Here is a 12747-nt window from a genome sequence, read left to right as displayed (position 1 = left end):
TAGTGTAGATCTTATTTTTAATACCTGGGAGGGTTAGCTGAGTTGTATTCAGTGATTCTTGAAGCCAGATGCTTGCTCTTTCTGCTCTTGGCATTACAGTACCTCTACTAGTGGGGCCCTAGGAAAACCTCTAAACAAAAACCACTTTAAATCACAGATCATAATTGAAAGCATTTTTACCTTTATATCTCTTAAATTTCTGTGATCACTTGGCTCCCCTCTTCTGTTTAAGAATGATGTCATATTTTTCTTGGAATGTACAATACTTGGCATGATGTCCAGCACGTGACTGGATAGATACTAGTAAATTTTGTTCAGTTAGGCATGGAAATAAATCTATGCATTAAAATGTCACAATTTTAAATAGATTTCAATTTTAAATGTGATTTCAGTAAGTTATAATCACTTTGAAAGGCAAAGGTCTGCATTAAAGGGAATCAGAATTAACATTTATTATTATTATCTAAAATAGTAAAGTACATTGTAGGCTGGGGAATGAGTTATTTAAAGATATATTTCTGAATAAAGCAGCATTGGTATAATGTAGTCCAATTGTATATAACGATCTAAAAAGAATGTAGACTTGGTAATAGGATGTATCTTTAAAAAAAACTCATAGTAGGAAGCCATTTATAAACACACAGGTACAGAGAGGTGTGGTATTGATTAGAAGGCTGCCCACTGTAACTACCTAGCAACCTATTAGGTTATTTTAGGGGATGGGTTGAGAAGCAAAATCATTTCCTTTAATAAATGCCGAATTGTGTACCTTATGGCCCCAATGATAACATTGTTTATTTTTAGTCCATTGGATAGAAAATCTTCAAAGGCAGGTATATAATATTTAAGTATTGTGTTTGTCTGAGTGAAGAGAAAATTCATATAAAGTTGGCACTTCTAAGTTCAAGATTATTAAGAGGAGAGAGGTGATTGCTTCTCTCTGAGGCAAGGTGAAACTGGGGAGATAATGGCTCTTCCAGGCCATGGAAGGAAAACTGCCACTTTTTGCCTATTTCTGAATGAGCCAATCAAACAAGATTTCTAAAAGAGTCGACTCTGCATCAACACTGCCATCCTACAGACAAATGTATATTCACTCCAAGGCAATTTCTTCACTCTGTTTTCTCAACTAAAGATAATTACCAAAATATGTGATGTTGTCATATCATTTAGATTCTGTGCTTCCGCAAGTTTTATGGAATGCTACTCATGTAGGTAGAAAAAAAAAAAATCTCTCTCGTTAGCTGAAACACTGTCACATTTTTTAATACCACACTGTGACAGAATGATTCTATTAACGTCCCTGATAAATTCTGGGAAATCATTCTTCCCACCTCCAGTTTCTTCTTGCCAAATTTGAGGTGAAATTTTCTTGTATTGATTAATTCTCGAAAATGACTTTTATTCCCCTCTGAGTTTCTGTCTTAGCAGATTTAAGGGCACATGGTTTTGATACTGATTCTTGCAGCGACCAGGTTCTCTTTTTCAGAGTTTGACTTCTCGTCCTTCGCGTAAGCATCTCACCTTCATGGCGTTGCCTTGCCGCGTCTCGCCTTCCTTAAGATGCCTTGTTCATAGTTTAAGAGTTATTGGGTGAACAGTGTTGCACCATTGACTTTAGACTGGATTGCCCAGTATTTCGGCCCATTGTTTTAGGCTTTCTATAATTTGTCGTGAGTAAGCTTAGGAAATAAGAGAGACCGGAAAGCAGGAGCTTTGTGAGCCATTTTAACCCCTAGTGGCATTCCTCCTATTAGTAAAAGGTAAATAGCGTTGATGGAAGGTTTTTCTCTCCGTGGTAGACTCAGGACTGGCCAGAACTAGGTGTCACGCTGAACAAGCTACCATTCTGCACCCGCATTACCATTAAAGGGTGAATGTAAGCCCCACGGAGAAGGCAGAATGTTAATGATGAAGTTGTATGTTATCGATATTCTCTAAATGTTTAATTTTATAAATAACAGCATTTGGAGATGTACATTTCTTCCAGTCTCGTAGGCTGATTGCAGGAAAATTTTTTTTGACTAGCTCTTGTCCCCAGCTGGGACCCTGATGGCTGCATGGTTTTTGTGCTCCCTCCTGGAGTGGGGATTTGGGGAGTGGTAGTTAGCAGTTCTTCCATTTCCCTTCAGGGCAGGATTGCCCTGAGCAGGCTTCTGCTTTTCAGCAATTGCTAGAACAAAACCCATTCTTGTTTTAGGAGGTCTTGTTAAATTTGCTTCTCCCTTTACATGACACTTGGAGATTAAAGTCACTGTGTTCTTTATTTCCTCTGGTCCCATGATTGGTGAAGGCGAATTCTTTATCAGTGCTGTCATGTATTCTGCATAGATGCACAGAGCCTTTCAGTTCAAACTTGACAAAGGTTCAAACATGCAGTAGGTATCTAATAAACAACATTATGTGATTGCCTTTGTAATACTGTGACATGACTACGTTTATTAAAGGACAAGGACTTTTTTTTTTAAATTTTTTTTGCAGTTTATTTTATTTTATTATTATTATTTTTTTCTTTTGGCCAGGGCTGGGTTTGAACCTGCCAACTCCAGCATATGGGGCTGGCGCCCTACTCCTTTGAGCCACAGGAGCCGCCCAGGACAAGGACTTTTCATCTATGCGTGTAGCACTGAGTTTAAGGAATCTCTGACTTTATTAATTGGCACTTTGAACTCAAGGCAGAATTTTGATTGTTGTAGGCCACCCTGTTTCTCCATCTGGGATCTCCCTCCACCAACACCAGTTCATATGTTTTTTTCTAGGAATTCTTTGGCCAGGCTGTGCAGGTCGTTTCCTGAAATAAGTTCCTTGAAGTTTTTGTGAATTTTGAGTCTCCTTCCCCAGAAAAGTATTTTTAAATTTCCCATTTAGATCTGTTCTAAAACGAATAGTTTACTTTGATTTTTATGTTATACTGTAAGTGGGTCTAGATTTTTGAAATTTGTAAGTCATTAACTTACTACCTCATTACCAAGCCCTTGGAGCTGCCAAGAGTTAATTGTGTGTCTTTGAGTAACTCACTCGCTGAGCCTTAGTTTTCTTGTTTTAAAAAATGAGGTAGGTGGGCAGCGCCTTTGGCTCAGTAAGTAGGGCGCCAGCCCCATAGGCTGAGGGTGGCAGGTTCCAACGCGGCCCTGGCCAAACCGCAACAAAAGAATAGCTGGGTGTTGTGGCGGGCACCTATAGTCCCAGCTACTCCGGAGGCTGAGGCAAGAGAATCACCTAAGCCCAAGAGCTGGAGGTTGCTGTGAGCTGTGATGACACAGCACTCTACTGAGGGCGACAAACTGAGACTCTTATCTCTTAAAAAAAAAAAAAGAAAGAAATGAGGTAGCAGTACATCTTTCTTGGGGTTGTTGTGAAGACTGGGAAATAATACATGTTCTGCTCACATCCTTCTGGTCACCCTTATCATTTTTTTTTTTTTTTTTGAGACAGAGGCTTACTTTGTCACCCTTGGTGGAGTGCAGTAGCATCATAGCTCACAGCAACCTCTAACTCGGGCTCAAGTGATTATCTTGCCTCAGCCTCCCAAGTAGCTGGGACTACAGGTGCCCACCACGACACTCAGCTATTTTTTTTTTTTTCAGTTTTTGGCTGGGGCTGGGTTTGAACCCACCACCTTCAGTATATGGGGCTGGCACCCTACTCCTTGAGCCACAGGCACCGCCGACCCTTATCATTTCTATACTCCCACCAGCCTGACTTTTACTAGCCAGAGCCACTGACTCGGTTTACTGACAGTGACCTACTGACACCCACCTTATCCACACTTGGAAAAGTCCCTGAAGAATAATGATCCCCAGCACATTAGTTATAACTGCTGATAAAACCAGGGACTTGTTAAGAGTATAAATATCCCAGCGTCTTTACCCCTTTCCTGGGATAATTTGGAAACAGGTTTCTTACCTTCGATCCCAGAGCTGCTTCTCTGAATGAATCTTCAGGCCCTCCTTGTAGCAGCAGGCTGGAGAACGCACCTGTCATTGGCTGCCTTCCCTTCTGTCACCTTTGCATACCTCTGCCTGTGTTCCTGCACCTCTCCCCTTACTTACACTAAGTCCTTGGATCAGGCTCTGCTTCTAAGGAGAACTTCGTGGAGATGGTTGAGTATAATTTAATACCTTGCAAAATGCCTACGGTTGGCCCTCAGTAATTGCAAGTTATTTATAACGTGCATAATATAACGGTAACCCAAATATTTGCTATCTCCACAAGACATTCTTCATTCCCCATTGAAATGTATTAGACAACTTCAGGTTTTGTTCTCTCAGTTCAGCTACTTTTTTTTTTTTTTTTTGAGACAGAGCCTCAAGCTGTCACCCTGGGTAGAGTGCTATGGCTTCACTGCTCACAGCAACCTCCAACTCCTGGGCTCAAGCGAGTCTCCTGCCTCAGCCTCCCAAGTAGCCAGGACCACAGGCGCCCGCCACAACGCCCGGCTATTTTTTGGTTACAGCCATTATTGTTGTTTGGCGGGTCCAGGCTGGATTTGAACCTGCCACCTTAGGTGTATGTGGCTGGAGCCTTAGTCGCTTGAGCCACAGGTGCCAAGCCAAGTTCAGCTACTTTTAACATATAGTCCTGTCCCCGGGGTCTTTCCTTTAAGTGTACAGTAGACACTGTCAGTTTGTCTCCTAGGACACTGTGGCTATTGATCGCTTGAAGTGTGCTTAGTCTAAGTTGAGATGGGCTTTAAGTGTAAAATACTTTCTGACTTTAGTATGCAAAAAAGAATGTAGAATATTTCATCAATAGTTTTTGAAATAACATCCTAGATATGTTGGTTTAAATACAATATTATTTAAATTAACTTTTTTTTAACTTTTTAAGTGTGGCTACTAAGATATTTTGAATTTTATGTATGTGTGAAGCGCATATTATATGTTAAATTTTTAAACTGTATACTAATTATTGAATTATATATCATTTGAATTGCAGACATTGAAATCAGACATTGTTGCTCTAGAAAATTGTCAGAGTATTTGGGAATACCTCTCTTTCAGGGTTGTTGGGGGCAGTCTGTGATCTCCTGTGTGTGTGTCTTATTTTAGGTTATATGTCACCGCACCCATCTCCACTGGGAGCCCCGGAGCACGTCTCCAGCCCGATGTCTGGAGGAGGCCCAACCCCTCCCCAGATGCCACCAAGCCAGCCCGGGCCCCTCATTCCAGGCGATCCGCAGGCCATGAGCCAGCCCAACAAAGGTCCCTCGCCTTTCAGCCCCGTCCAGCTGCATCAGCTTCGAGCTCAGATTTTAGCTTACAAAATGCTGGCCCGGGGCCAACCCCTCCCCGAAACACTGCAGCTTGCAGTCCAGGGGAAAAGGACGTTGCCTGGCATGCAGCAGCAGCAGCAGCAACAGCAGCAGCAGCAGCAGCCACAGCAGCAGCCGCCACCACAACCACAGCCGCAGCAGCAGCAGCCGGCCCTTGTTAACTACAGCAGGCCATCTGGTAGGTCAATGTGCAGCCAAATGAATGATGCTGCGGTCCAGCTCGGATAAGAAAGACTGCTCGCACACAGAAGCCTGGGTTGGTACAAGCCCGGGCTGACTTAGCCTTGCGTTCTACCTCCCTGGCTCTCTTTTCTTGCTCTGCTCAGATAGCCGAGATGCTTGGTCTCCTCCTGCTTCCGAGACCTAGAGCCAGTGTTTCTTAACTTTTAGAGGCTCTTGTGCAAGCAGTGGACCTAGGGAGAGAGCTCTATAATTGCATTCTCTTTCAAGAGCTTCAAGGTTTCCCAGCAGCCCGTCCATGCACCCCAGGTTAAGGACCCCTGCATTCAGTGCATCCCATCAAAAAAACTCACTCCCCCAGTCAGCCCCACTAGAGCCATTTTACATTTGTTCATTTATTTATTTCTACCACTTTTCACTGTGAAAAACATCTGGGAGGCTTATAAGAAGCATACCTGTAATAAAATAATTATCAAGTAGCAAATAAGAAACAAGGGAATCAATGAAAAGAAGTAAGAAATTGAAGTCAGCAATGTGGGGGCCACAAAAGCTCTCATGGTTGCTGTAGCTGAGCTTCAAAGATGACTTGAGTTTCTTGACAGTTAGAGCCAAAAGAAGACAGGGTCATGCACCTAATTCTCACCATTTGGAAGGAAGTTGCTCACAAATTTCTTAGAGGATGCAGAGATATGTCTAGAATGAGAGTAGAAAATAGATTGCTCTGCAAATCATCATCATCCTCATTATCGTAAGAGGCACTTCATGACAGAACATCAGTAACATTTGTTCATAGTAGAGTAACAGATTCCACATGGCCTGTTCTTATACATGCTGGGATAAAATCTGAAGCTGTGACATTGTGCAATGGGAAGAGATGCTACAGTTCTTTGCATGGCCTCCTGGTGGTCTGGCCTGATCCCACTGATAAAGTTCAGAGGTGGACTGTAGGGTGATCTTCCATGGAAGGTGTTTTCTCTAGGAAGGCTTTTGTTATGAACTGGAAAAGCAGTGAGTTTATGGCTCTGCTCTGATCAGAGCTTTCAATTCCAGAGAATGGGAAACTTCCTTGCCACTGATATCATTTTCTATAAATAGTTTCCATTCATTTGGGCAAGTCCTGACATGCCGACTATTGCAAACGATTTGTTTGGCATATTGGTACTCTTCCCAGGATTTTGTAACTTGTATAATGGGAATGAGTTCAGATTAGTATTTTTTTTTTAATATTCTACCTGTTGAGTTTATAAATGTTTCTTTTTTCGTAGACGTGGCTCTAAGAGTTGGCTTATTTGAAAGATACCTTTACTTTGTTAATTGTAGATACAACCTTGAGAATGGGAGTCTTAGTTTGTTCAAACTGCTATACCAAATACGATTCCTGGTTCATAGATGTTGCTTTCTCTGCATCTTTATAAAAGGGGCTAGCAAGGCAGTTCTCTGAGCCCTCTCTGATAAGGGCACTAATCTCAATCATGAGGGCTCCATCCTTATAACCACTTACCAAAGGCCCTACCTCCTAATACCATCTCCTTGAGGTTTAGGGTTTTATCCTATGAATCTGGGGGTGGGGAGAAACACAAATAATCAGAGACTGTCAATGGGTTTTTAAGGAGCTAGAGAGTGTCATTTCATCTCCAGATTTCTGTGTGGAGCCCTTTGGTAGGTGAAGGATCACATAGGACTGAGCAGTGGGGCTGGAGCTCAGTGGAGACACATGGTTGTGCAAGAAAACCATGCAGAAAATGGCAGTGTGAACCCCAGGGTACTTAAAGGGTTTAAAATTGCAAAACTCTAGCTCTCGAGAATGCAGCCAGAGAGAAGAAAAATGTATGTATATACATATACGTGTGTGCATATATTCGAGTGCCTGCTGGTCTACTGATGTGCCATTCTCAGTGATAAGTACTTGGAACACATCGTATAACTAATAGATGGAAAGTCAGGATTCAGACCCTGGAAGTCTGACTTGAGAGCCATGCTGGCTCGTTCCTTATGACAACGGAAGACTATGTTGCAAATTCTATACCCTAGAAAGTAAGCATTTTACTCTTGAGTATAAAGAGGCAGAGTTACCTTTGCTCCTGTTTTCTTAGAGCCTTTTTATTCTTGCTCTAGACACAATGCCAACAAAATTGATAATCTTTATGTTTCCCATTAATCCGTTTATGAAGATATTATCTAGCAGGGTTTCAAACAGATGCCAGCTGGTAAAACCAAATAGCTGAAAGCTTGCTGGAGAGGGGGGAGCAAAAATGAGCCTTCTAAGAGGTAGTGGTTTGGGACCTTGTCATCTGGTCATAATCTACTACACGTTGCAGCTTGTCCTGGATGGTACCTTGTCACAGACCTCCACAAGCATTGGTGACCTAGACTCAGCGGATTCCAAGGTACCACTTAAGATGGTAGGAAGCCAAATGATTCATTTGGGAAATGTTTTTACCCCAAATTAAAATAATAAGACTGAACAAAGTGGTAAAGTTTAAAAGATGACACTTTAGTTATCTGGGTGCTTGTACATAATAAATGCTTCATGTCCTAATGAATTCAATTTTGAGTGCATTTTCTGGATCATTTTCCGAAGAGAGGTCTCTACGTTTTTTAACATAGCTTCAGTACCTGCACCTTCCCTCTGCATTTCACTGTAATTAAAGGGAATTCATTTCTTACTCACTGCTCATGTCCTTTTTGAAACAGTCAGGACTTCATTAGAAATAAAAATATTTGGTCAGATAAGGTTTTACAGCAGAGTGGACAAGGAGATTATGAATGAAGGAGGAAAGAAGAAATAGAATGAACCCATGCCTGCCACTGAGAAGGATCTTCTACCTGACAGCATTGCTGAGTTTGTCCCCAGGTGTCAGATTTCATTAGGGAGACAGATAACCTACTTGCCAAAGACATTGTTGTGGAATGGCATTTAGAACAAGTCAAAATAAGGCAAAGTTTTCTCTTTAAAGTTACTCTTATACTTTATTTTTAAGTGTTTATATCTTTTTCTTAAAAAAAGAAAAAAGAAAACAAGTACAATTGCTTATTAATACCTCTGCATACCCCCTGCTAATATTTTAGGCAAAAAATACATTTTAGTATCGACTTATCTGGGAGTAGTTGTGTTCCCATTTTTCTTCTGTCTCATTTCCTAGCCTTATTCATGTGCACAGAGAATCTTTTTGGCTGGAGCAGTCTGCCTCAAACCTACTCCGAAGTAATTCACCAAAAGTGGCATCAGCCTAGCCATCATCAGAGAATGAAGGTTAGGCTTGAGGCATTGCACACTGAGCGCACAACTCTGCGGTGGTTTCCCCTAGGAAGTGTCAGCCACTTTTTTAATGGAGTGTGCCCTGACCTGCTAAGGGCACTACTCAGATCCAACCCATCATCTTTTCCTTTCATTTTGATTCACTTTCCCTTTTAGAGATTCGAGCAAAATTAAAAAGGGGAATTGAAAAGGTTTTGGGTTTAGGGGTATGAGGAAGGGAGCTTAGAATAGAAAATAAAAGTTTTTTGTTCATTGTTTTTTCAGTGCTTGTCTCTCCACCTGCTTTTTTTTTTTTTTTTGCATCTGAGATTTCTTGGTATGTTCCATTTAAATGCACTTCATTACATTTATCGTTTTCAACCTGTGGAAACCACTTAAATTCTTATTTAATGTGCAAAATTTTATTTGCCTTAATGTCCTGTGTGCTGAAAGACCAAGTAGGGAGCTCTGAATGCGCAGAAATTCTGTGCATGTGAGACGTAAGGGATTTTAATCCGTTTGTTGCCCTTATTTCTTCAGCACAGGCATAGGGCTGCATCCAATAAAGAGCCTCCCTTGGCTGTGCTGGGGCTCCCTTCTGGAGGCCAGAGCATGAATCTGCTTTGACTCCTAAGGTGAGGACTGAAGGAAAAGCAGATGGCATTTTTGTACCTCTGACAATTACGCCTAAATTGTTTATGTTGGGAAGGGAGTAGGAGATAGGCTGAAGAATGTGATTTGTCTTCCATTTGAAGATGTCAAGGCAAAGTCTTATCAAATCGCAGACCGGAAGTGTCTGGTGTAGGGGAGATGGTTTAAGTCAACAGAGAGTAAACCCAGGGAGGCAAATGAACCCTGTAAGCTGCCTGAGCAACAGAAGGGAACCCAAGGAAGGGCCATTCTGCCCATGGCTAATTACAGTGATCCGTGTTCATTTCCCTAGCCTCTGTGAGTAGAAGTTTTTATGTAATCTGTTGGAGGAAGGAAAAATTAGACCCACGCAGTGAAGGAACTTGTGGTGTTTAGTTAGGAAGTGGGGTTTGCTTCTAAGTGGCTCTGGTAGCAGTTTAGCAGGAAGCACATGGCAAGCCGACTTATCTGACTATTTGTGCTGAGGAGTTGTATCAAACTGTTGAAACACTTTGAAATTTGCTATAGAAAAGAGTACTCCCAAAGCTGTCAGCTAATATGGTAGCGGATTTCCTACAGGAAATTTTCTTTCTTTTGCCATGAGGTTTTTCTGTACAGCTGAGTTAAGTCAAATACAGTGTCTTTACCTCTCTATGACAAGAGCTGAGGGCTGCACATGTTGACAGGTTGTTACCTCATTGACCCCTTACCACCACCCTGTAAGGTGGGTCTGGTTATCAACCCCATCAGGTAGCTGAAGAAACTAAGTAACTTGCTCAGGCTCACAACCAATAGGTGATATAGCTAAAGCGAAACTTACGATTACTTCTGGAAAGATACAGCACAGTTTTAAATGTATCTGTTTAGTGCACAGCAGGTTGTAATACTTTTAAATTGGAGATTTGAATATGGAAATTGACGTTTGGGTCTCTCTCTGTCGCTCAGTGTTAAGGGTGGATCTAACTAGATTGGAATGTCCTTTTATTTGGGCTTTGAAGGAAGCCAGCCATGTGTGTATCAGATCTAGTTTGGAGTCACAGGCTAAAAATGATGAGCTTCTGAATCAAGGATGACAGATATACTCTGGATACCTTTCTTTGATTAAGTATGGTTTTAAAAATAGTGACTTGAATATGCCTCAAAGAGGCCTCATAGGCTTCTGCATTGATACTAGAAGGCAGTAATAATGCTAAAGAAAGGAGTGCCCGGAATAAGTGAAGTGTATAACACTATCTCAGTGTTATACAGCTTTTGCTGATGAATCGTTTGAACTTTAAAGGGAGGAAAAAACACTTTGAGAACTGAATTTAAAGCAATTCTTATGTTGTTATCTTATCAGTAAGACCCAGATTTTATTTTTGTTAAAGGTGGTTGCTTTTAAAGGACCTAAATGTATCAAATTCAGTATTTAGTGTGCTCATACCAAATCTTCAAATGTATTTAATGCTACCAGCTACTTGAGTTTATTAAGAAGATTCATAGAACCACAGAGAATTAAAATAATTGCTAGAGATCTGTACCTGCTCTCATTGGACTGGATCATACCTAAAGCCACCTATGTGAAAAGTGTACTCTGTTTTAAAGACCTCTAGGGAGAAAAAATATTCTAAAACTTTTCTTCTGTAACTTGTTCTCATGCTTAATAGCCCTGAGATTTAATGTTTAGAGCTTGGTTTCTTATATGTCGATGAAAGGAACTCTAAATAGAAAACATTATGAAAAGGTATATATATATATATTATGTAAAAGGCCTCCCATTCAGAAAGAAGTGAAAAAGCACTTAGATGAAAAGAACCTCTTTATCATGGTGGGTACGTCTAACAGGACCTAAAATAAAAAATAAAAAGATAGCACATTTTCCCCCAGAATTTTTTCATCAACCTGTACCAGGGGTGCAGATTGCCTCATGAAGAAATCTTACCTAGCTCTATAATTTTTGAAAATGCTTTACCTAATTTCAGGAGGGGAAGGCAGGCATGACACTAACACTACCCCGGCACGCATGCGCGCCCCCTCCCCACAGGAACGCAGAAGCACAGTGCAGTTTCCTAAGCAGTTTGTTCTAATTCTTCACAGTCGTCCTGTCAAAATGTTTGCTTATAGCTTTCTTTGCATTGTCATTTCAGCCCATTTCTAATTGGTGTTTGCTGGAAATTGAATAAATGTGTTCAGTTTTTCATAATGTATGTCTTTGTATGGTTAATTATTAAGTCGCTCTGAAGTATGTAGGCTATTATTTTGGCCACCATTTAATGACTTGACTTTTTCCTAGAAAGGATATAGAAAATACTTGGAAGATTTTAAAGCCTTTTAGGGGTTTTAACATGCTACTGAGATTCCTTTTTTTTTTTTTAAATTTACTAACTCCTCTGGTAGCATGACTAATATTATTTGTGATTTTAAAGGAACTAAGAATTCACCTAGAAGGAGAAATGGAACACTTTTTTTTTTTTTAACAAAATTTGGATCTGTACGTGGCAATTAATTTAAACTCCTAAACTTTAATTTGGAAAATTGCTTTAAATTAACTTATTAAATATATTTTGATAAGCTTGAAGATTACACGTCGTTTCATTCTGATAACATGACAAATATGGTCTCTTGAATCTTAATATTTGCTAATTTTTATTAGGTGGAATGAGCAGACTTTTTTTGGTTTTTTTTGGGCTGGTATTGAATGTTCTTGGAAATTTTTTTCTGATATGTAGGGATAAATTTAAGTTCAGAGATTCACTGATTAAATGTGAAATATGCTCTATAGGCCACTAAGGAGAAATGTGTGTTCCTTTTAGTTCACATCAGAAGCCTGGTAGACTCCTCGCCCCATTGGCAAAGTACTGGTTTCTAAGAGCATGGCTAGTTCAGAGTGGGACAGAGGTCTGCCCTAGTAGGCGGTGTGGTGCAATTAGCAGAATGTGATTTTAGGAGTACACTCAGTTGCATCTGACTGTTGTGTGGACTCCCAAACTTTTTTGAACTCCGAATGCACCTGTAATTAAAACAAAACAAACACAAAAACAGTGTAGTGCTGCATTAAAAGCGGGTCATCATCGTCTCCTTAGTTTTATTAAGAGTCATTTGGGGACCATTTTCACCAATGTTCATTAATGAATGCCATTTCCCTATGGGGATAGAGACTGGACTCTTTTTTCCTTTTCCTTTATTTTTTTCCTTTCTCCCTTTTCTCCCGCCTTCCCTCCTTCCTCCTCTTCCTTTCTGTCCCTCTTTCCCTTCTCCCTTAGGTCTTTAAGATACTTAGTGGTCCCACCAGCGGGCCCCGAGGGAGGGGGCGGCGGGCAGGCTGTGTGTGGCCCGCACGGCGCTGTCCCGCGCGAGCTGCCCATGTCGCTCTTGTCCCGCAGGCCCGGGGCCGGCGGAGCTGAGCGGCCCGAGCACCCCGCAGAAGCTGCCGGTGCCCGCGCCC

The 12747-nt window shown here is 41.1% G+C and overlaps 1 protein-coding gene across 1 annotated transcript in view; it reads left to right on the top strand.

Moving 5' to 3' along the window:
- SMARCA2 (SWI/SNF related, matrix associated, actin dependent regulator of chromatin, subfamily a, member 2) overlaps nucleotides 1–12747 on the top strand; it is a 169304-nt gene that overhangs the window by 19795 nt on the left and 136762 nt on the right. Inside the window, 2 exon segments of the mRNA XM_023509150.1 lie at nucleotides 5052–5453; nucleotides 12686–12746. Of these exon segments, the coding sequence (XP_023364918.1) occupies nucleotides 5052–5453; nucleotides 12686–12746 (463 nt within the window).

This window comes from Otolemur garnettii, unplaced genomic scaffold (assembly GCF_000181295.1).
Source record: "Otolemur garnettii isolate 467f Iridium unplaced genomic scaffold, OtoGar3 scaffold00006, whole genome shotgun sequence".
Lineage (NCBI taxonomy): Eukaryota > Metazoa > Chordata > Mammalia > Primates > Galagidae > Otolemur > Otolemur garnettii.
This window is presented reverse-complemented; position numbering and strand designations above follow the sequence as displayed.